The 25,999-nt window shown below is 39.2% G+C and overlaps 1 protein-coding gene across 3 annotated transcripts in view; it reads right to left on the bottom strand.

Annotated features, from left to right (window-relative positions):
* Positions 1-1,659: 1,659 nt before the first annotated feature.
* Positions 1,660-25,999, bottom strand: part of LOC143274806 (transcriptional adapter 2-alpha-like) — a 25,457-nt gene continuing 1,117 nt past the window's right edge. For 2 of the 3 annotated variants that reach the window (XM_076578736.1, XM_076578734.1), the window contains exons 2-13: positions 22,340-22,519; positions 20,411-20,502; positions 19,659-19,756; positions 17,544-17,594; positions 15,784-15,969; positions 14,719-14,782; positions 11,013-11,056; positions 8,843-8,956; positions 5,922-6,082; positions 5,253-5,334; positions 3,171-3,244; positions 1,660-2,408 (exon numbers count right to left, since the gene is read on the bottom strand). In XM_076578736.1, the coding sequence (XP_076434851.1) occupies positions 2,223-2,408; positions 3,171-3,244; positions 5,253-5,334; positions 5,922-6,082; positions 8,843-8,956; positions 11,013-11,056; positions 14,719-14,782; positions 15,784-15,969; positions 17,544-17,594; positions 19,659-19,756; positions 20,411-20,502; positions 22,340-22,510 (1,323 nt within the window). In that variant the 5' untranslated portion in view covers positions 22,511-22,519 and the 3' untranslated portion in view covers positions 1,660-2,222. Of the gene's footprint in view, positions 2,409-3,170; positions 3,245-5,252; positions 5,335-5,921; positions 6,083-8,842; positions 8,957-11,012; positions 11,057-14,718; positions 14,783-15,783; positions 15,970-17,543; positions 17,595-19,658; positions 19,757-20,410; positions 20,503-22,339; positions 22,523-25,999 lie in introns of all 3 variants that reach the window. The other variant, XM_076578735.1, reaches the window with a different exon arrangement.

The raw sequence follows: 25,999 nt of genomic DNA, 5'->3' as shown, positions 1-25,999 counted from the left end.
CCTAGAACAATTGTTTGCACTCTGTGGAACACCAGGCTTTGTTCATTCCGATCAGGCTCTTCATTCATGTCCAGGAAACTGAAGGAATATCTCCTTCAGTGGGGGGTTGCAACAAGCAGAAGTACACCTTATCATCCAACAGGAAATTCTCAAGTGGAAAGGTACAATGGGATCATCTGGAAAACTGAGCGGCTTGCACTTCACTCTCAAGGGCTGATGGATTGTAATAGGGAATTTGTGATCCCTGAAGCTCTGCACTCGATCAGATCCCTTCTCTCAACAGCAATAAACACAATCTGTAATAGGGAATTTGTGATCCCTGAAGCTCTGCACTTGATCAGATCCCTTCTCTCAACAGCAATAAACACAATCTGTAATAGGGAATTTGTGATCCCTGAAGCTCTGCACTCGATCAGATCCCTTCTCTCAACAGCAATAAACACAATCTGTAATAGGGAATTTGTGATCCCTGAAGCTCTGCACTCGATCAGATCCCATCTTTCAACAGCAATAAACACAATCCCTCATGAGAGGTTCTTTGCTTTTCAACGAAGATCCTCTTTTGGATTCTCACTCCCTTCTTGGATGAGTCCTGGGCCAGTGCTGCTTCGTCGGTTTGCTCGTACCCATGCTGGAAGCCCGCTAGCTGATCCTGTCTTACTTTTGGATGCAAACATATGTATGCACACATCCGTTATCCAGATGGACATGAATCAACTGTGTCTCTTTGGGATCTGGCACCCTTTCCACGAACTCTAGCAGAGACAGGCATAAACATGGAACTCAACAGAGAAAATGGACAATCTCACACTCACAGTGAGAACAGAGAGCATGGAGAAAAAGCAGACAGTATTCATCAGTCTCCAAGTCCAGGCTTCACTTCTGAACCTCCCTAAGTCCCTCCTCCTCAAGTCTGCTGTTCTACTCTGGTATCAAAACCACCTGATCGTTATGGGTGGTAACATACTCTTGAAGGTTGAAGAATGTAGTTTACTTCTTTTCTGTTTTCCTTTCAGTTCAGTGTCTCTGTTCAGTAATTGAAGGTTTCTCTATCATTATGTGCTGTGTCAATTTCTTCGAGGTGGTCTATGTCAATGACTATATACTTTTGTTTCGCTGGTTTCCAGTTTTCACTGCTTCATCACTTCGTCACTTCCTGTCAATGGTGGACATTTTATTTAGCCGGTTAAAGGCTGAGGCATGTTTCCGAAACATGACATCCTGCACGAACCAGGAATTTTTACTCCCTCCTCCACTTGACCTTGAGTGGTGGTCTGAGAACAGTCTTTTGGAAGAGCCTATGGACTTACCCACTGTGAGTAGCATACACTTTGCGTATAAAAAAGAACCCATGGCAACAGTCATTGTCCCTGGCAAAATACTGCAGAAAAATATACTTCAATTATAAAAACAAAATGTTTGCAGACATTAAAAAAAAAAGGTTGGTGCTGCTTCACAAAGTGAAATCTGTTGTGAAAAAAGGTAATACAACAAACACAAAACAAATAATTCAGGTCTTGTATGCAAGTTCATTGGATGTCATGATTAGTACTGTCTGCCTTGATCTGATCTCAAGAAATGTAAGATATATGTCATGTTGCTCAATCAAGTCACTGCCTTTGTCTTATCTTTCGTGTAAAATACATATAACATCGCTCACTTGATCGTTACACAAGTTTATTCTTCGCAATTCAGACATTCTCAATGTTGACCTGTAATGAACACATCAACAACTGCTTAGAAAGTACATGCGAGTGTATGAGAGAGGGAAAGAAAGAGAGAGCGGGGGGTAGAGACAGACAGACAGGCAGGCAGTCAGACGGACAGACAGAGACAGAGGCAGGGACAGACTGACACAGACAGAGAAGAGTGAGTATGTGTATCTATCTGTTTATTTTTCCTTAAGCTGTCTTAAAAAGAACCAAACACTGAAATTAAACCAAGCCTGAAAGTGAATCAGCAGACCAGGAAACAATTCCAATTTTTGCTAATCTAATCCTGCATCAGCCTGAAACATACTATGAAAAAAACAGTCAACCTGATTTCTGGAAATATCTGAATGCATTAACATCCCTGAGCACACATATGAACACTTTATAGTAATTCCATCTCCAAACCATTTCCAATCACTCCAGTCACTAAAGGCACACCCACTCTGTCTGTCAGTCTCTCTATCTAAATTCTATCCATTTTTTAACTGTCTTACATGGCACCAACAGCAATCAAAGTTTCAAGATTTTCCCCTCTTGCACCAAGTAGTCGTATATCTTTCTCGTCTTGTTGACGTCAATTTTGATGAGGGTGCGTGCCTGAGCTAGCCGCAGACCTCCATGTTTACGCCCTTCACTGATCAGAATGGCACTGTACTCCAAGAATGCCTCTGGTGCCACACGGTGCTTTTCACACAGCTGAAATCAGAATCATTGAAAGATAAATCAGTTCATGGGTGGAGCGGTTGCCCTGTGGAAATAACCCAACTTTAAGAAGCAAATACCCACAGGTTTGTCTCCCATATACAGACCAGACATTTACTCCTCCCTCCACTAGACTTTGTCTGCATAGCTAGTCATCCATATGAGACGATAAACCAAGGTCCCCTGTGTAACATGCACTTAGCGCACGTAAAAGAACCCACGGCAACGTAAGGGTTGGCCCTGGCGAGATTCTGTAGAAAAATCCACTTTGATAGGAAAACAAATACACTGGCAAACAGGAAAAAAAACAGAAGTGTGGTGTTGCAAAGTGGCCATGCACTCTCCCACAGAGAAATATGTTGTGGCAAAATGTAATACAATGAAATACAATACAATACCAGACCCTGAGAGGTGGTCTGGGTGCTAGACATTCAGATGAGATAATATACTGAGTTCCCATGTGAAGCATGCACTTCACGCTCAGAACTAAAAACAAAAGGACTAAGCTGGCAAAAATCTGTAGGAAAATGCACTTAGAGCATAAAACAAATACACAAACTGTAACTGTGTGAAGAGAACACCACTACTTATCAGGAAAGAAAGAGAATTACTATGGACAGAGCAAAGAAAAGTGAGACCGATGCGACATAAACTAATCACAAATTGCAAACACATCAAATACTAGTTATATCAAAGACAGGAAAAAAAGGATATTTTTACATCTTAGGATACAATCTAAGACATAACAGTACAAACCTCTCTCTCCAAAGGCAATAGTCGTTCGTAACCAGGCATGCCTTCTATTCTCAAAGGTGCGGCCTGCTTGCGAGCTGCAACACAACCTTCACCGATTCAACATTTAGTTATTCCAGGAACTGCCCCACAGCAGGTCAAGCTAACTGATAATGACAACCACCACCACCTGTCAAATCCTTGCAATGTCTGCATTTTCCTTTTCACTTATCTGCCCAGACGAACACTTGTGTGCATCAATCAATAACCAAACTGTTTCCTGGCAACAAGGGAAGAAGATTTCACCTGACAAACACATTGACAAGCAAAAAATGCACCTTACCAATTTACTCAAGCTATTATTAGCCACATCTTCCAAAAAGGAATGCTCTGTTTACTGCTTTTAAGCTCCCAGCTATTTGTATTCAAAACAGGTTAGAGATCTTCTGCATTCATTGTCAGATACAAGTGATGAACTTGGTGAAGTTGCTGGACATTGTGAACTGTTTGTGACAGACATGATTAAACCAGGATCAGCAGTGAGGAACAGAGTGAGTGTCATGACGTGCCAAATGTTTGTGACAGACATGATTAAACCAGGATCAGCAGTGAGGAACAGAGTGAGTGTCATGACGTGCCAAATGTTTGTGACAGACATGATTAAACCAGGATCAGCAGTGAAGAACAGAGTGTCATGACGTGCCAAATGTTTGTGACAGACATGATTAAACCAGGATCAGCAGTGAAGAACACAGTGAGTGTCATGACGTGCCAAATGTTTGTGACAGACATGATTAAACCAGGATCAGCAGTGAAGAACACAGTGAGTGTCATGACGTGCCAAATGTTTGTGACAGACATAATTTAACCAGGATCAGCAGTGAAGAACAGAGTGTCATGACGTGCCAAATGTTTGTGACAGACATGATTAAACCAGGATCAGCAGTGAAGAACACAGTGAGTGTCATGACATGCCAAATGTTTGTGACAGACATAATTTAACCAGGATCAGCAGTGAGGAACAGAGTGAGTGTCATGACGTGCCAAATGTTTGTGACAGACATGATTAAACCAGGATCAGCAGTGAAGAACAGAGTGTCATGACGTGCCAAATGTTTGTGACAGACATGACTAAACCAGGATCAGCAGTGAGGAACAGAGTGAGTGTCATGACGTGCCAAATGTTTGTGACAGACATGACTAAACCAGGATCAGCAGTGAAGAACAGAGTGAGTGTCATGACGTGCCAAATGTTTGTGACAGACATGACTAAACCAGGATCAGCAGTGAGGAACAGAGTGAGTGTCATGACGTGCCAAATGTTTGTGACAGACATGATTAAACCAGGATCAGCAGTGAAGAACAGAGTGTCATGACGTGCCAAATGTTTGTGACTGGAACCAAAAAACTGCATCAGCTGAGACAGCACAGCTGACATTTCAAAAGGGCTGATTAGATGAGAGAAAACAATTCATCCACCAACATGGAGATTTCATTGCTCATGTTTCTGCAAAGACTTACCATGTCCAACAGCTTGATGACAGTCTCTTTACTTGCCTGAGACCAGAAGTCCTGTCAAATGTCATGCCACATGTTCACATCACCAAGAAACGTTTTAACAGAGAATGGAGTTGATCAGGGGATCCACTGTAGTTATCTTCTTCTCTTCTTCTTTGTTCATGGACTGCAACTCCCACGTTTACTCGTATGTCTACACGTGGGCTTTTATGTGTATGACTGTTTTTACCCCACCATATAGGCAGCCATACTCCATTTTCAGGGGTGTGCATGCTGGGTACGTTCTTGTTTCCATAACTCACCGAACGCTGACATGGATTACAGGATCTTCAACGTGCATATTTGATCTTCTGCTTGCATATACACACGAAGGGGGTTCAGGCACTACCAGGTCTGCACTTATGTTGACCTGGGAATTCGGAAAAATCTCCACCCTTTACCCACCTGGTGCTGTTACAGGAATTCAAACCCGGGACCCTCAGATTGAAAGTCCAACGCTTTAACCACTCGGCTATTGCACCCATCCACTGTAGTTATGAATAAATATGAAAAAAACAAACAAAAAACAAACAAAAATCCCAGACTTACGGACAGAAGGAAGAGGTATGATCTTGCAGGAGTCGTCAGTCACACCCTGCCTCTGGAGCCAGGACTGACAAATTGCGTCGTCCTGAATAAAAAAGAAGAAAAAGACAAGACTCACTGTCTTCTATGTCATGAAAAATGCACCACAACTTGCAAGAACAGAGTGGTCGTCACTGACATGTAACAGACAATGACAGAGATCAAGGGTGTTTAAAAGGATGTGGGATGGAGATATCTATTTGCTAAAGATACCCCAAAATTGGATTCTAGCCTCATTAAAATGCTGTAATATAAACACCATGGCTGATACACAAGATACATTGCATAAAGTTAGTTTTCATTCACTCTACAAATAAAGACACCCCTGCCACCCCTACCTCCCCATACCCCCCCCCCCCCCCCCAAAAAAAAAGAAAAAAGAAGAGAAAGTGATATTTATTTATTTTTTTCATTTCAGAAAAAAAACAACTCTGTGCTGATAGGAAAACACTCAAGTACCAACCCACACACAAACAATGATATCTGTCCAAACTCACAATTGCACACACTGACAAAAACACACAAACATTGACGTTTATACTTATGCTCACAAACCCACAACACACATCTGCAGAAATATATTCACTCACACACATACCCACAAAAACACATCCGCGCCCACAATTCACTGACCCGAATATGGCAGATCACATCAGTCAAAAGGTGACGTCTCTGTCTGGACGTGGTGCGGCGTGCACGCAGCAGTTTGTACAGGGAGATGCTGTGCTGGTGTTTCAGTCCGTTTCTACGGAACTCTTGCAGCTCACATATACGACTCTTCAGCTCTTGCTCATCTGGTCAAAATACAATCATATAAAGTTCACAGTCATACATGAAAGTAACTGATGTACCAAAAGATATCACCAGCTACACAGTCATACATTAACCTTTGCTGGCTATCGTGGGTCGTACACCACCCAGAAGGGTACAAAAACGCAAATATCTCAGCCAATTCTTAATATTTTTCTACGAAATTTCAGAAATGTTTCCTGCACCTAAAAGGCCCACTTTTGCCAAAAAAATAAAAAACATTCATTCATAAGTTAATGACAAATTAAAGGTGGCGTTTTAACTACACACGGACGCTTGTGTGGGTCATGTATGACCCATGCTTTTTGAGGAAAAAACGTGGTCACCCCTCGAAAGCTTGTGTGGGTCATGCACGACCCATACTTTTAATAGTGATTTCAGAAGGTTTAATCTACAATTAGTGAAGGAAAATAAGAAGTTTTATTTTCAATAGCCTCACTACCCCACTACTCTCCCACTACCCCCGCCACACCCACCCTTTCCCGCCCCGCCCCTTTCGCCTGTCTTCAGCTAGAACCCCCTTCCATCCCTTTCTCTAACAGTATGTACCTGTGTGACGGAATATCTTTGATTGTGCGTGTATAGGATGCTACAAGTCATCTCTCTCTCTCTGTCTCGCTGTCTGTCTCTCTCTGTCTCAGTCTCTCTCTCTGTCTCGCTGTCTGTCTGTCTCTCTCTGTCTCAGTCTCTCTCTCTGTCTCTCTCTCTCTATCTATCTATCTCTGTGTGCATAAATAGGGTTTGTATGTACGTGCATGCGGTGTTATGCGTTTGTGTGTGTGATCAGTTGTGTATGTGTGTGTGTGTGAATGCGTGAGCATGTGTTTCTTCTGAGTGTATGTGTTTGTGTGAGTCTGTGTGTGCGTGTGTGAGCGCATGTGTGTGTAATCCGTTGTTACGATATGTTTTCCTTTTCTATATTTTGTTATAAGCTTTGGAGGAATATACAGGTTTTTGTCTCTTTAAAGGTATGGGTCGTGGACGACCCACATGAGCTTCCATGTGTAGTCAAAAGCGACAGCCAGTGAAGGTTAAAGTAACCGATGTACCAAAAGATATCACCAGCTACACAGTCATACATGAAAGTAGCCGATGTACCAAAAGATATCACCATCTACACAGTCATACATGAAAGTAGCCGATGTACCAAAAGATATCACCAGCTACACAGTCATACATGAAAGTAGCCGATGTACCAAAAGATATCACCATCTACACAGTCATACAAGTAACCAATGCACCAAAAGATACCACCACCAGTTCAGGTCATTTTGAGGAGCCTTTGGTTTCACAAGGGGTGCAAAGTTCTAAAATTCGCTCATTTTCCGCTGACATGCAAACAAATCAAAGTGAAAATGTGATACTTGGAATTGGGTTTTAAAAAATATGCCAAACAGTTGTAGTAACAGTGTGCATAAGGTGACCAACTAATAACATCAAATCAATTATTCACTTGGCATCATCCAGCTTTTTTTGAGAAAAACACATCAGTGGAAATTTGTTTCTTCAAACAGATAAATAAGAAATCAAATGTCTTCAAACAGAGAAAAAACAACAACAAAAACATACCAAGACAAAAAGACAACATGGCCACACACACTGATCCACTGCACAGCTTCCGTCTTTTTCCCTGGCTTTTATGTTACAGCATGTTCATGTGCATGTATGTATGAAAACGTGTACAAAATGAGTGCAAGTGCAAATATCTTGATTTTTCAACCACAAACTAGAAACTTTCTTGTGAAATGAATCATGAGATCAACCCTTACCAAGAACCATGCAGTCCTTTAGGCTCTTAATGCATAAAAGTATTTTCATAAAAGTTACGATGGACCTGTAGCAGCAGATGATTCTGCAGTGAACACACACACACACACCACGGCTGCTCAGCCGAGCACAGAATCCCCTCTTTAGTTTCCGAGCAGCGTCTAGCGTCTGGGGTCAAACTTTTTTTAATGCCAGACTTTCCCACCACACTCTGCATTGGCCGGCGCATTCACCGCGGTATTTCTGGCCCCGCGTGCCAAACCTGGACACTGCCTTCTTTGTTTCACTTGGCCCCGCAGCCCCTGCCCCACTTTTCTCACGCTTCCACAGCATCCACACATTTCCTGCAGCGATTACACTCACCCTGCTCTCCATGCCCCTGCTGCTTGCACTCACCATGCTACAGTGTGTTCATTTAAACACTTGTTGTGCTGACAAGAAAAAATCTACAACTCAAAAGGGTGGGCTGATCTGCATGCAGGCATGCTAAATGTTCTGGTGATTTTTACGATTTCATTGTAATAAGCGTATGTTTTCTTAGAGAGGGATTTAAATTTTACGATTTTTGCGATCATGTTTCTGCTTGACCTTCTCTTCTCTTTCTTCATGTATGTTTCAACCGTTGCCGCAACAATTGCTATGTAAGAAAATATATTGTGTTTGGAGTCAATGGAAAGCTCATTTTGCATTCTTTGTAGAAACCCACTTCTTTTGTCGTTATTTCCAATCCATCCGGGAAGATGATGCGCGAAAGAAACAAAGCAGATTTACCGCTGAACAAGCGTACAGCAAGTGCCGCTGGCACAGCCTGTTTGTCAGCCACGTTTATTTATATCCATGCCCTACTTCCTGGGTTCATGAACTTTCACTGGGCCAACTAAAGTGCCAGCACTGAACATCCGTGACACACACAGAGAAACAAACAAACAAACAAACCCCCAACAACCCTAGGACAACATGACACACTATACACCTACATGCCAAAGCTTCCTGCAGCATGTTGTTGTGGAGAGGTGTCATCAGAGAAGTGAACACCTCCAGGTTTTTGACGGTCTGGCTCACTTCGCGGTCCAGTCGCATGTGCTGGAACCCTGCCAGGAACAAGGTCACAGGTAGGTGTTGTCAAGGTGAGACACAATAATAACGATGAACACTGATCCAAAGCTTTTTCTAAAACAGAGCTCAAAGTTCTTTTTTTTTCTATTTTTTTAATAAACAAAACACAAGAGGCAGCAATGAAATAAATCAATTTACACAAATTTCAAATAGACATCATGATACAACTCATCCAGTTTACTTGCTCTCTCTCTCTCTCTCTCTCTCTCACACACACACACCATTCATAGCATGGATAAAACACAGCATAGAACCATGGAGGACGGAAGTATCAGCACTGCTTAAACAGACAGGTCTACAGAGAAGATTTTAAAGAGTCTCTGGAAGTGGAGTGTCTATGTTCAATGGCTGGACTCTGAAAGGAAAGACTACATCGAATGTAGAAAAACAAAAATGTATTCCAGAAACCATGATTTTGTGCAGGTGAGATATAACAGAAAGGTTTTAAGAAACCATGATATAGAGATGTATTTCAGAAACCACAACAAAATATTGCAGAAACCATGATAGATGTGTTTTTCAGAAACCACGGTCAGGGTTTGAATTTAACTTCTTTTTTTCAGTGCCAGTCGGGCACTCTTGACAAAACATCTGAGTGTCCAAATGTGGCTTTGGGTGCCAGCATAATAAAATGACATAAAATGTGCCAAGGAAAGTCTTTCTGCCAGGCTTCATTGTACACGTGCTGGCACTTTGATTCGTTATTTTTTCGTTTTTTTTTTTTTGATTCGTTATTTTTGTCATCCAGAGCTTTTGTCTCTGTTTTGGGAGCCTTTCTTTTAACATTGAAGATGGGAAACATTGTTCATCGCTAACATGCCATGAATATCAACATCCGATTGTGTATGAGCAAAGATATTGCTCTGCAAACGAACTGCAACAGACGACACTTTACATTTCGATCGACCGCGTTCAAGCATGCTTTCTTGGTGTGTCTTTTAATTAAGTTTCTTTTGTCTCTATCAATTTTTGAGTGCCAACTGGGCACTCTCAACAGAAAATTTGTGCACCCGAGCCAACTTTTCATTGCATTTGCACCTGGTCACCCGCTAAATTCGAACCCTGATGGTAGAGATGTTTCTCAGAAACCATCATGGAAATGTATCACAGAAAGCATGTGATGTACTTCAGACATAATGATTTTGTGAAGGTCAGACATAACAAGAAATGTATTCCAGAAACTATGATATTGTGAAAGGCGATTCAAAAATCTCAATGAGACATAGAGAGAAACATTACACAATAAACAAACACTGTTACTACTGCTGTCAGAGGTAGTGTGCATTTGTTGAACAGAGCAATAAGGAGTTCCTTTGTATACTTCTTCTGTTTGGATTGTATACTTACTGTGTCAAACTGGCACAAGCTATGGCTTTCCAATGTCTACAGAATTGCTCAGTGCTGAGTAGAGGAAATAAATTTAGAAATGACATTGATTGTATGATCCAGAACTTAGGCTATGGAGTTGTTTCAGTACTGCCTTCATCTTATAAACTGGCCAACAGAGCAAAGCTGCAGGTTACAGCTTGCACCAATTTGACAAGGTAATTGTTTGTTATTCAGTATTAGTGAAGATGAAACTGATTAACAAATTTTATTTCAGTAAACCCCAAGTGAAGAAACATGGGGCAAATCAAATATAATTTATTCTGAATGTGTAAGATACAACAAAATACATTTTGTGTGTGTGTGTGTGTGTGTGTGTGTGTGTGTGTGTGCGTGCGTGCGTGCGTGCGTGTGTGTGTGCATACGTGGGTGTGCATGTGCATGTGTGTGTGTGCATGCACAGGCATGGTTGTATGACTATTTGCACTTGTGAATTTGAGTGTATGCATATACTTTTCATATGAACTCATTCCTCTGTTTGTGTGCATGCATACTCACTTCCCACCTCCTTATTCCTCAGATACTCATGACTTCTTTTACATAAAAAAACCATCCCCTCCTGTTTTACCTATTCCTCCATTTTGTTAAGTTTCTCTTGGTTAATGCCTTATACTGAGTGTTTTTAATTCAGCACTGAAGACTCACACATGACGTTACGTAGATTGATGAGCCCGAAGTCCTTCACAATTCTGAAAGAAAAATACATGAGGATACAGAGTCATAATTATCTTAAAAAAATCATTGATAATATTCACATGCAAACATACTCAGCAATGCAAAAATTGCGCATAAATACATACATACTTAATATTCCCCAAAGCATACTGATACACAAATTGTGTACATACTCTCGCCCCCCCCCCCCCACACACACACACTCACATACATCCAAAAACAGTGTTCTACAAAATGAATGAGGCATCATTACATGCCTACCTGCCCTGCCTGAAGTTCAACTTACAGATAATGGTCACTTGCCAGTTTCATACTTGACCACAAGCATTTCCACTCCAAAATGCACATATACCCATAATGCTTTTTTCTTCTTCTTTTTTTTTTTTTTTTTTGAAACAGTAGACAGACTCTGGCTCATTTTGAGGGTAAAAATGCAGTGGCTTTTCAACAAAGTCTCTTTGTTTAGAAACTAATGCTGCACATTTCCCGGCTGGCCTTTTTCAAAGCTGAATCAGTCAAGACTGACATTTAAAAAATGTCTATTTTAAAAATCCATGACTGCCGTTTTGAAAATTTCTACTTAAAAAATCCACAAATGCCCTTTTAAAAATTTCTATTTTTAAAAATCAGCAAGGAAAAAAGTATTTTAGTCAAAGTGTACTTGGGCAACATGTTAACCTTAAAAGCAACTAGGTGCCTTGTTGAGAAAAAAAAAGAAGTCAACCTGAGGATGATTTAGTGAAGCTTGCAAATTAGAAGACAGAAAAGAGAAGGCTTATGCCAAAGGCTGATACTATGACAAAATAATAATAATAATCATAATAAAAAACACAATATTATACATAACACATTACATTAAATTTGCATATTCACACCAAAATGCACTCAGCAAACTATACTTAAACACATTGTGTACATACAAACATAGGTTCATATACATACCTGCCCTCTCCCAACAAACAACATATACACACACGTGCATACACACACACATACACACACACATACATGCATGCATGTGTGTACACACAACTGTATGTACACAGAATCAAGCACACCACATATAAAGGAGTATAATCATACTGTTTGGATGGACATACCACAATGAAACATGAAAAAAACAATCAAATGTTGCTGACATAAGAATGGCTGATTTCAGCAAAGCTGCACAACGGTCATCTTCACCATGCCAAACCATCTTTTTCTGATTTCTGAAGAACATAAAGAATATTTGTTAGAAATTTCTTTGGGGAATTCTTTTTCCGAAAACGCATGTGCCATTGCGCTGCTACGCACAATTAGAACACAGATGATAAACATAGATTGTCTTAATGAAATAAACAAGTATACAGTTTAAGGTCCCATAGCGTTGTGTGGTCATCAGAGCAGTGCATTCACACCCACTGCATCTTGGGCTGGGTGTAGGAAGGGTATGCTCAATCCTCTCCTTCCATCTTTTTCACCTTCCCCAACCAAAGCCATGTATCCATTCTCATCTGGGTAGAGTGAAGACAATCATGGTAAAGTGCCTTTCTTAAGGAGTAAAGACAAATCATGGTGAAGTGCCTTTCTCAAGGAGTGAAGACAATCATGGTAAAGTGCCTTTCTCAAGGAGTGAAGACAATCATGGTAAATTACCTTTCTCAAGGAGTGATGACAATCATGGTAAAGTGCCTTTCTCAAGGAGTGAAGACAATCATGGTAAAGTGCCTTTCTTAATGAGCGAAGACAATCATGGTAAAGTGCCTTTCTCAAGGAGTAAAGACAAATCATGGTAAAGTGCCTTTCTCAAGGAGTGAAGACAATCATGATAAAGTGCCTTTCTCAAGGAGTGAAGACAATCATGGTAAAGTGCCTTTCTTAAGGAGTGAAGACAATCATAGTAAAGTGCCTTTCTTAAGGAGTGAAGACAATCATGGTAAAGTGCCTTTCTCAAGGAGCTCTTAAGGAGTGAAGACAATCATGGTAAAGTGCCTTTCTTAAGGAGTGAAGACAATCATGGTAAAGTGCCTTTCTTAAGGAGTGAAGACAATCATGGTGAAGTGCCTTTCTTAAGGAGTGAAGACAATCATGGTGAAGTGCCTTTCTTAAGGAGTGAAGACAATCATGGTAAAGTGCCTTTCTCAAGGAGTGAAGACAATCATGGTAAAGTGCCTTTCTCAAGGAGTGAAGACAATCATGGTAAAGTGCCTTTCTCAAGGAGTGAAGACAATCATGGTAAAGTGCCTTTCTCAAGGAGTGAAGACAATCATGGTAAAGTGCCTTTCTCAAGGAGTGAAGACAATCATGGTAAAGTGCCTTTCTTAAGGAGCGAAGACAATCATGGTAAAGTGCCTTTCTTAATGAGTGAAGACAATCATGGTAAAGTGCCTTTCTCAAGGAGTGAAGACAATCATGGTAAAGTGCCTTTCTTAAGGAGCGAAGACAATCATGGTAAAGTGCCTTTCTTAATGAGTGAAGACAATCATGGTAAAGTGCCTTTCTCAAGGCGTGAAGACAATCATGGTAAAGTGCCTTTCTTAAAGATTGAAGACAATCATGGTAAAGTGCCTTTCTCAAGGAGTGAAGACAATCATGGTAAAGTGCCTTTCTTAAGGAGTGAAGACAATCATGGTAAAGTGCCTTTCTTAAGGAGTGAAGACAATCATGGTAAAGTGCCTTTCTCAAGGAGTGAAGACAATCATGGTAAAGTGCCTTTCTCAAGGAGTGAAGACAATCATGGTAAAGTGCCTTTCTCAAGGAGTGAAGACAATCATGGTAAAGTGCCTTTCTTAAGGAGTGAAGACAATCATGGTAAAGTGCCTTTCTCAAGGAGTGAAGACAATCATGGTAAAGTGCCTTTCTCAAGGCGTGAAGACAATCATGGTAAAGTGCCTTTCTTAAGAGTGAAGACAATCATGGTAAAGTGCCTTTCTCAAGGCGTGAAGACAATCATGGTAAAGTGCCTTTCTTAAGGAGTGAAGACAATCATGGTAAAGTGCCTTTCTTAAGGAGTGAAGACAATCATGGTAAACAGCCTTTCTTAAGGAGTGAAGACAATCATGGTAAAGTGCCTTTCTTAAGGAGTGAAGACAATCATGGTAAACAGCCTTTCTTAAGGAGTGAAGACAATCATGGTAAAGTGCCTTTCTTAAGGAGTGAAGACAATCATGGTAAAGTGCCTTTCTTAAGGAGTGAAGACAATCATGGTAAAGTGCCTTTCTCAAGGAGTGAAGACAATCATGGTAAAGTGCCTTTCTCAAGGAGTGAAGACAATCATGGTAAAGTGCCTTTCTCAAGGAGTGAAGACAATCATGGTAAAGTGCCTTTCTCAAGGAGTGAAGACAATCATGGTAAAGTGCCTTTCTCAAGGACACAACACCATGCAGAAACAGGGCCTTGAACCCTGATCCCTGGTGAACACTGGATCAGTACCATTCTCCCATGGTGCTTCCATATAAGCAATTATAGGTGCGTACAAAGTAGTAGAGCAGCTCCTTGAATGTCCTTTTAACCACAGAAAGGGTGGATGTCAAAGAGGTCTTGAACTGGACGCATCTAGGAATGACAATCCAAAACTAGACAGGCAAGAGTGCATCGATTTCAACAAAAACTGAGCACTTGTTCTCAGTGAGATGACCAGGGAAGACACGCAGAGACACATTCATCCGAACTCATCCTGCCACACAACACTGACCTCTTCCTGCGATGTCTTTCTCTCAGCTTCCGATGGTAAATGTGAATCATGGCCAGCTTCATGTCTGAAATCAACATTAACCCTTCTACTGATCAAACATATTGCTTTATGCTGAGAAAAATTCCAGAAAAGATGTAAAGTTCAGGCTTGTAATCTCAGTTAAGTCATGCTTCCTGAACTATTAAGGATTAATATCATCAAAACAAAACACAAAAACAACACCATGCTGCATTCCTACAATCAAAACTCTTAGAAATGATATATCTGACAGCATTTTGTGCAAAGACATGTCATACCTGTTATGCCATGCCTTTCTGGCCCTGCCATACTACACTGTGTCAGTCAATGTCTTGAGTTATATTGTACTATCCTGTGCTACACTCCAATTTAATGTATCATGTATTTAAAAACTCTGTCAGCAAAAGCAAAAAGGCCAAATATATATGAACTTTACTCAATATTAAACAACTGACAGAAAAAAAAAAGGATCAGGCACAGCTAAATTTTCATCAATATCAATTGAGAAATAACAAATAAAGCAAATATTTACTTAACACAGATAAAAGATGAAAAAAACCCAAAAGATTCATCAATGTCTGAGAAAAATGTTATCACCTTCAGAAAAAAACCGATTTATTACCATCAACACCAGACAAATCCTTCTTCCTTTTCTTTGTTCGTGGGCTGCAACTCCCATGTTCACTCGCATGTACATGAGTGGGCTTTTACGTGTTATGACCATTGTTACCCCTGCCATGTAGGCAGCCATACTCCATTTCCGAGGGTGTGCATGCTGGGTATGTCCTTGCTTCCATAACCCACCGAACACTGACATAGATTACAGGATCTTTAGCGTGCGTATTTAATCTTCTGCTTGCGTATACACACGAAGGGGGTTCAGGCACAGGCAGGTCTGCACATATGTTGACCTGGGAGATTGGGCTGTTACCGAGATTCGAACCCGGGACCCTCAGATTGAAAGTCCAACACTTTAACCACTCCACAATTGCGCCCGTCGGAAGGAAATCCAAACACAATCACCCAGAAATCACCAAGGCTGCTCACCGTTCATCAGTTCTACATCCTCTTCATCTTCCTCCTCCTGCTTCTGGTCGTCAAATGTCAGATTGCAGATGTCCATTTCGGCGAAGTTGTTGTACTCGATGGCAAACTCACCGCGAGGAGCGCTGTAGCCTCCCATTTCAGTGCACAGTGGAGAGCCCTCTGGTGGCCGCGGAGGGTTGTCAGACACTGTATTGGAGGTGATGTCATTTAGAAATTATAGGTGCAACAGTTGTGCTATGTCAGATTCTAAATGAAATGACTTTAATTGAAATAACGTTAGACAAACCATTTTACTGTGGCAGTTATCAGAGGTTGTGACACACTGACATACACACTTACAGTCAGTGTATGCTTACAGTTCTGCTGTGCATGCAGGCATGCATATATTAGAGAGAGAGAGAGTGAGGGAGGGAGTGGGGAGAGAAAGAGAGAAAAAGAGAGAGAGAGGAGATGCAGGCAAACGTATGTCTGCACACTTGTCCAATTTAGTAATTATTTTAATTTAAATTATACACAGTCTAATGTAGTATATTTCAAAGGGTTTGATACTTATGTATGGTAGAAGTAAAAAAACAAAAAAACAAACAAACAAACAAACAAACAAAAAAAACATTAACCCTTTTGCTGCCAGGAAAATAAGATTTAAGTGAAATCTATTTGCCAGGTTTTTTTCACGAAACACAGGCATATATTTTCAAAAAATTCTGTGCTCTTTGTTATTGGAGAAAGACCCATGAAAGTATATATTTTCTGAAAGGTAAATGAATAAAGAATACAAAACACAGGATGTTTTCCCATTTTATATATTTTTAGTGACATGCTGTTGTTTTGAAATCAGTGTTTTATTTTTTGTCACATTTTCAATTTGTTCATTATAAACATTAGTCAGGTAATTTGCACTAAAATATCGTATTTTCTGGACAAATGGATAATACCTGCACACATAAATTATACTGAACAACCACAATAAAAAGCATTAAAAAAATAAACAAACAAAAAAAACAAGAGATACACAATGCATTGTGACTTCTCCAAGTAATAATATGGATGTGGGGCCACACCCCCTCGGTCTGCACCCCTCTCCTCTTCACTCCTCTCACACAGTCACTTTATCCAGTTCTCACCAGATCACCTTCACTGAGTGCCAAGAAAATCACTCACACTGTATCCTGCTAATAATTCGGTCACTTTCCGTTGTCTGCTACAGCTGTACAGTAAGCATCACTCACTGATATTCGTATCTTGGCCAGTCTCTTCATTGCTCCTTTATTTTCTATCAAATCGTCCTATAAAAGTTCATCACTGTCTTTTCCTTCGAATTTACGCTTCAATTCTTTCTGAGCAACAGCTAAAGAAAGCAATCTTGGTTGATTTAGTCCAACACGATCACATGTCTTGAGCACGGAATCCGACATTTTGTTGAGCGAGCGAGGAGAGGAGCCAGGCAAAGACTGCGGCAGTAACCCAACCAAACAGTTCAAATAAAGGACTGCCTCATGATGCAGATGAGGTTTCTAGCTATGAATAGAATCTAGGAAGATTCCCCGAGCTAAAGCTACCAGTATTTTTGTCAATGAACTGAATGCAAACCAGGGAAAAGTCAGAATATTTCGATGACAAGTTATCTCATCACTGTGGCAGCCAAGCGTACATGCTTCAGCTGACGAGTTATCTCACCATATAGGCAGCCTACGGGTTAATTTACGTTTTACTCTTAATAACCAAAAGTAATCACCCCTAAAGTCCATAGTTTGACTTACATTTGAACAAAATAGGTGTTGGAACAATATCTGGCTCATATTCAGGAAATTCTGAAACAGAAAAATTTTTTTTTTTAAAATGTAAGGCCCGAGAAGAAAACAACATATAGTGATATAGACAGGCTGAAGCAGTGGTAAGTTTTTCTTGTGCCTCCAAAATATTAAAGAAAAAAACAAACAAAAGAAACAAAACAAAATATCTGTATTTTTGTGCTTAAAAACCTTAATATCTGTATTTTTAAATGTACAGACTATTTCATTTAACTCATTTAAAAAAAAAAAAGTGTAATCTTAAGAATAAATGAAATAGAAAGAATTAAAAATGAGCAAGCAATGGTTTAGTATCAATCTTTCAAACATAATCTGGTTGAAAATGGTTCATAAACAGGTGAATAACAAAAGTGCAGACATTATAACATTGTGGGCAAACATTTAAGCAGTATGAGAGGGAGTAAAATAAAATCAACACTGTCAAAATGAACAAAGAGACAAATATATCAACATACACTTGCACATATCAACATTTAAAAAAATCATACATCACCAATGCATGAGTCAAAATGAACAAAGAGACAAACACAGGAATACACACATGTAAAAATAAACATTTTTATAAACAAATCATACACCATCAATGTACAAGTCAAAATTAACAGAGACAAATACATGAATGTACAAATAAATATTTTTATATATTCATCATCAATACTTAGTTATGCATGTTGCTGCTATGTTGAGTTGGTTTTTGGTTGGTTTGTTTTTTTCAAGATAAAGAAGCATTTCTGTATCATGTTAATAATCAATGGGTCATTTGACAAATATAGTTTAATATAAAGACCATCTGGAACATATTTTAAAATTTTCATCAGACAACAGATACCCGATTCAGTTTGCTTGTAAGACTGCACAGTACTCAACAGCTGATTTCATACTATATCCTAGGTGGGAAGGAGCATGCAGATGCATGCAGGGAGACATTCAAGAATGCCAGTACAGGTGAGAGAGGGGGATACAGTAGAAGGAAAGACGGGGAAACTGCCTGAGCATGTGGCTGCACCTGTGTGTGCACACCTATCAGTACATATGAATGCTTGTGTATGTGTGACTATGTGTTTGTATGTGTGAGCACTCGTGTGTGGGTGTGCATGCATGTGTATGTCAGTGTGTCTGTGTGGGTGTGCATGCATGTGTATGTCAGTGTGTCTGGGTGTGAAAACGTAAGACAGTATATGTGATTATGCATGCCTGAACATACTTTTTATTAGTACACATGTCCATTACTACTCCTGTATGCTTTTTAATGTGTATTTATTTATTTATTTTTTTAAATTAAGAAACTGTCTTTCCACATGATTTTCTCCTATAGTAGGGATAATGAAGTTTTTTGTATCATGAGAATTGTTTCCTTCTTGTTATACTTAATTTGTGAAGCGATGTGAGCCTGTCTGTGAGGGAACAGCACTATAGAAGAGCACTTCATAATAATTACATGAGTATCATCATCATTATCATTATGATGCAGAAATATAAAGTGAAACATCACACACAACAATACTAGCATGCTGAGCAGTTCAGTGTTTGTCCTCGTCAAGGAAGCAAGAGAATCTGAGCACACTGGTTCGAATTCCACATTTTCCAGTATTTTTTCCCTTTTCACTAGACCTTAAGTTGTGGTCTGAATGCAAGTAATTTGGATGAAATAACGAACTGAGGTTCTGTTTACAGCATGCACTTAGTGCATGTAAAAGAACCTGCAGCAACAAAAGGGTTAAAGCCAGCAAATTTCTTTTGAAATATTCACTTAGAAAAACAAATAAACTGACTTGCATGTAAAGAAATAGAAAATAAAAAATAAAAAAATAAAAGAGAGAGGGAGAGAGAGAGAAAGAAATGTGGTGCTCTCACTGAAGGGACACACTTTCCCTAGAGACAGCAGCCCGAATTTCATACAAAGAAATCTGTTGTGATGAAAGAGTAATGGTAAATGCAAATTACAATACAAAACATATATGGAGAGGCACATGTACACATATTTCAAATACGTATGTATGCATGCACACACATATATACACGCATGCACATACACGCATGCACAGACACACACACTCAACTTACTTGGAAGAGATGATTGTGGATTACTGATGTAGCATTTATTGTAATGTCGCTCACATTCTTCCGCTGGCTTGACTGACTGCTGAAGACTGATGTCGGTCCTGAAATACCAATGTCCATTAATTCAATCTGCCATGTCTGAGCATTCTGGACTTTTGTTATGTCTCAGTAGGACAGTCAGTGAAATTGGTAGTGTTTCTTTCAGCAAACCACTGGTATACAAGTTTCTTCTTCTTCTTTGTTATTGGGCTGCAACTCTAACGTATGAACGTGAGTGGGCTTTTTCGTGTTTGACCATTTTCACTCCGCCATGTAGGCAGCCAGACTCTGTTTTTGGGGGTGTGCATGCTGGGTATGTTCTTGTTTCCATAACCCACCAAACGCTGACATGAATTACAGGATCTTTAACGTGCGTGTCTGATCTCCTGTTTGCATATACACACAAAGGGGTTTCAGGCACTAACAGGTCTGCACATACGTTGACCTGGGAGATCCGAAAAATCTCCATCCTTTACCCAACAGGTGCCGTTACTGAATTTTAAACCCGGGACCCTCAGATTGAAAGTCCAACACTTTTACCACTCGGTTACTGCGCCCGTCATAAACAAGTTTAAACTGGTAACTTCTGATGCTAATGCTCTGACTTTTTCTCACAAATTTGTTTTGTTCTTTCAACTCACTTTTTTCCCTTTGTGTCATTTACATTCTAATTATTGAAAAATATCATCTTCAAGATTGTCTAAGGACTAACTCACCAGTTTCCATATCCATGTGTCTCCATTGCATTCAGTAGTGCTAGCTCTTCTGCTGCTGTCCAGTGGTTTTCAAACAGGGGAAAATCATTTTTCTGTGAAACATAATTGTCATCCTTTAGAACTTTAATGTATTGCATGTCAAATGCCACAGTATACCTATATATTAACAGAGTATTAATTTCATAGAAACACATACAAAATAGAGTGTGAAATTCATTGAAACATGCATAAAATAAATTTAACCACAAACCATCCTTGCTTGGTTGGTGTTCTGTACACATAACTGTGCTATATAACTTCAAAAGAAAATCTGTTACCTACAGAATGACTTGCTTTTTATCAGATATCCTGTCTGTGTGGTTCCAATACTGCACATAAAACTTCCCCAATGTGTGTCTATCATGTTAAAAACAAAGTTTTAAAAAAAGAATATCACACTTAACTGGGAATACCGGAGGAGGGAGAGGAAGGGGTGACGGGGGCAAGGAAAGACAAGATTCCTGCTATCTACAGAACATAAATAAGATTTTATGGTTTGATCAAACATATCATTTCCGCATATTCCAACACAACACACTGGTCAATGTGTAGATGTAATAGTTGTTATTCAATGTTCTAAAAATTAATGTAAAAAATGGTAAGTGTGTAGATGTAATAGCTGTTATTCAATGTTCTTAAAATTAATGTTAAATAATCATGTCAAATTTTGTTTAATGCATTATTCCTTAACCTTTGACTCCCAGAACAATTTGTAACTGTTGCTAAAAACAACAACAACAACAACAAAACAATAAAAATCACAAACATAGAAAAAAATTCACAAAAATTTAAAATAATGCTCAAAAGTGAGTTTCATTGAAGGAAAATGAATGGAGATTATAATTATCATAATATCATGTTTAATGCTGACATGATGAGATAACTCCCAATCATGGAAATATAACTAAGATTTAAAAAAGCAACAACAAAACAAAAATTAATTTGCAAAAAAATTATGTCTGTATTCTATGGATGATAAAGGTGCTAAAATATTTGCTAACATATTGATTTTTATAATTTAAACACAACGATCAGGAGCAATTTTGTTGTTTTCTTCCATTATCATGTTGAACTATATAAGCACTATACATAAACACTCACACACTGCCACACACACCTTCCCATCCACACACCCACAAACACTATGATACAATAGTGCAACACACAAGTGCACAATAAACAAGATTTTGGCTTGAAGCGTTTATCTGGAAGGTTTCACAGTAAATGAAATCCCCAAAATGAATCCCAAGGTAAAATATTGGGTTTTTTCATCACCCACTTTTAACATGATTCCACTCCCTATCTGTTGATGTGTGTAACAGCATATAACCATCATTAGGATAACCAGAATCACCTCAGCTGATAAATAGCAATATTACTTTTGGTTTTTCCCATGTTTTTGTGGCTGCTATTGATGCCCTTGTGTGGCAAATCAAACAAAATTTCAGCCACTTCTCCTGTACTGCATGTCTTTGCAGCCATGTTGGCAAGCTCAACAACTTTTCACTTTTCAAAATGAAGAAATGCAACAAAATTGAGCCAAAACTTGCTGAGATGCTACAAGGCAATCGCTATTTGTGAGGAAGTGAGGACTGAAAGGCTCAATGGAATGAGGATAAAAAATGGAATGAGTATAAAATATAAAATAAAAAAATGCAAAGAGGAGGACAAACACACAGACATGGAGGCAAAGAAGTTTGAAAGACTGGGAGGGGGGAGGGGTAAAAACAGGAAATGACAACGACGATTTACACACAGAGAAACAAGAGGTTCTGTTTCACACAGTGATGACACAGCCAATGTCTATATCCCGACACATAATTTAATAAATCAGAAACAGACAACCAGTTACAAGTGAACTATTTCTCCCATTCCCTGATTCAGACTCACCACAACCGAATAAGCATGATCGTTTTGATGCAGCCCAACCTCGCCCCCTTTGGCAAAACAGGGGAGGCAAATTTTGACACTCCCTGGGCATTGTCTGCAGTGGATGAAGGGGGGAGCCAATTCACATGTGCAAACAGCACATTCTTCACTCTCCTCCTCTCTGCTTTCCATGCTCCGTTCCTGCTTCAACATTTTGGACAGATTCATCATGTGACATTCGACTACTGACAAACATCGTAAGTTCTGGAGAGAGGGGGATAGTTAGAAAAATAGAATATGTATAAATGCATATGAGTACAAATGAAAAGAAACAAAATAAATGAAGTCTGGATGGTTTACTGATTAGACCTTTCTGCCTGTGAGAATAGGAGTAGGAAGGGGTGGGGGCAAACATATCAATTTATATAAAGTTATCATCAAGAAAAATCTACATACAATTGGAAAAAACAAACCAACCACAACTGGTACACAGCACTAACAGGAACACACACACACACACACACACACACACACACAAACTATGCATTCACTTTTATAGAGACAAACTAATATCATTTCCAGATCAGTGATCAAAGTGATCTAAAGTCTTGGAAGACAAACAATGAAACTGAATGATGACAAAACTGAAGCTCTTCTGATCAGCTTTAACATGAAAAGTAACCTTGAGCCATATCCCACATTCAATGAAGTTGGAATCTCACACTCAGAGATATCATTTGCTAAAAATAAAATGACTATTTGTGAATGAGAGAGTTTTGATAGTTTCAGAATTTGTTGGTAGTATTTTTGATTGTGTACTATTTACGATTGTGTGCTAAGACTTGTGTGTGTGCGTATGTGTGTTCTTGTGTGTACTGTGTGTGTGTTTTGTCAAAACCTGACCATTGCAATGTGCTTCATTCAAAAGGTAAAAATACAGTGGTAAGGCTTGTCCTTTGAGCGAAAAGATATCTTGCTCAACCACTCCCCCATGCACTTCTCTGGTTCCCAGTTCAAGCACAGATTAAATAATAATAATAATAGTATTTATATAGCGCTGAATCTTGTGCAGAGACAAATCAAAGCACTTTCGCACCAGTCATTCACACGCATGCATAACTCTAAAACTGTAGAAACTAAAGACAAGGTAGAGGCAGGCAAGGGAGACTATTTTGGGAAGAGGTGGGTTTTAAAGCCAGACTTGAAAGAGCTGAGTGTGGAGACTTGACGAAGCGAAAGAGGAAGTTCATTCCAAATGCAAGGTCCAGAGACAGAGAAAGAACGGCGGCCAACAGTCAAGTGTTTGAATCTGGGTATGCTTAAACAGAATGGATCCCAAGCTGATTGTAGTGAGCGAGATGGAGTGTAGAGGTGAAGGCAGCCGCAGAGATAGGAAGGGGCAGTTTTGTGAATACATCTATAACATAGAGTGCTGATCTTGTACTTTATTTGGTGTGAGACAGGGAGCCAGTGGAGATGTTGCAAAAGAGGAGTGATGTGCTCAGATCTTTTCTTTATGAGGACGAGTCGGGCAGCAGATTTTTGTAAGCGCTGAAAGGACTGAATGGATGAAGCAGGCAAACCAGACATTAGAGAGTTAGTCAGTTACAGTAGTCAAGGCAAGAGAGAATGAAGAAACGACAAGTCTACATGTTGCGTAAGTGGACATATATTTCCAGACGGCACTGATGCGCCGCAGTTGACAGTAGCAGGACTGACATGTCCGACTGATAAATTTTTGCATGGACAGTGTACTGTCAAGGACAACACCGAGGTTCCTGACTGACGTGGAAAGAGGGATGGATGTACTGCCAAGTTTGATTGTGTCAATTGTGATGGAAGACAGTTTTTGTTTAGTTCCTATGATCATTGCTTCAGTTTTGTCCGCGTTCAATTGTAACTTATTTCGAGTCATCCAGTTTTGAATGTCCAGGAAGCAGTTGGATGTTTCTTGCAAGAGCGACAACAATTTTTCAGGGGTATCACTCTTCTGGAGTTGAGTGTCATCAGCATAAGAATGATGACTGATATTATGGCGGTTGATAATTTCAGCGAGAGGAGCAGTGTACAGTGTGAAGAGCACTGGGCCTAAAACAGATCCCTGTGGGACTCCATGTTCGATTTTAACAGGTTCAGATTGGAAATGATCAACAATTAAATACAAGCTTACAACACTCTGTAATAAATGTTTCTCTGGTTCTCCCCCCCACTTACATCCATGACCTTCTGTCCGTCTGAACATCTTCCAGACAACTACCCCCATCCTGTAACTTTCATCTTCTGTCTGTCCCTGGAATTAGAACTAAAAGTTATAGTGAAAATGCTTTTTCTTACAATTCTCTTTCTTTTTTTATTTTTTTTATTTTTATAATATATGTCATATAGAAACTTCCCCTGTCTTTAAAATGCTATAAAAAATCATCTTTTCTGGCATAACAACTGAGACCCCTCCTTTTTCAAATCCAAATTTCTGTTTGATGATGAATTTGTTTGTATCTGTTGTTTTTTGTTTTTTTTATATATATATACTACTGTGATGTATTTTTAGCATGATTGTATTTCAATGAAAAGCACAACAGAAATAAAGTATCATTATTATAATGAGAGAGAGTGAACAAGTCAGCGAGCAAGAGAGAGACAGAGAGAGAAAGAGTACACTGAACACTGAATACTGAAATGTTTAATGTCATTAGCTGAAAAGCTCTGGTGACATAGTAAGTACTAATCAGAACAAAATGGTGCAAAATAGATAAAATGGAACTTAAAAAAAAAAAAGAAAAAAAAGAAAGAAACAACATAAACTAATAAGAGATTTGCGACACTTTTGCACTTTGTCATTAGCTTAAAGCACATGTGACAGGGGGGTAATGTGCCTTATTTCAGTCGTTCGTCTCCAAGGTTTGGACACTACACAGAAAACAAAGTACAGATAAATCATATCATAAATATTTACACATGTAACATCGACACACATCATACCAATACAAACACATACTAAAGTATATATAAATCCTGAAATAATTATTTATACCTCAACATCAAAACCCATCATATCAATACGAACACATCAAATAATTACAATGTCAAGACTGACCATCCAAATGTAGCCCTTCCTTTTTATCTATGCTTTTTTCCTCATAGAACCCATACTAATTTTTAACGGATTAATGAGTATTTGGATCAATGATGGACATTTCCGTATATTCATTGCCTCAGATACATATTTTGCAAGTGAAAGTATCATATCTTCATTTTCTGTCATCAATATGCCGAACAAATCTTTTCTCTGCGCTGGAGCTGTATTCAAAATGGTACAGTTTTTTTTCGCAATTCATTGTACCTATTGCAGTCAAATATAAAATGATTTTCATCTTCTGGGCTTTCGCCACACACTGGGCAAAGAGATGTTGCTACATCTAAATTGAACCATCTTTTGTTGGCATTCAGTCCAAGTGCTCTCAATCTGAGCTTTGTAAAGCAAATTTTATGCCATTTATTTGTTATAATCTTAATATACTTCTCTGTCTGAAATATTGATTTAAACGAATATAGCCATTTATACCTATCATTACTCACTATTTCTCCCATGCCAGTTCTGTTTGTAACATGCTTTAAGTCTATCTTTAAATTATGATACAAAGCCGCTCTCGTGCCCAACTCCTTGGCACATCCAAACAAGAC

This window comes from Babylonia areolata, chromosome 29 (genome assembly GCF_041734735.1).
Source record: "Babylonia areolata isolate BAREFJ2019XMU chromosome 29, ASM4173473v1, whole genome shotgun sequence".
In the NCBI taxonomy this organism is placed as follows: Eukaryota; Metazoa; Mollusca; class Gastropoda; order Neogastropoda; family Buccinidae; genus Babylonia; species Babylonia areolata.
Note: the sequence above shows the minus strand (reverse complement) of the source record. Positions and strands in the feature narration are given on the sequence as shown.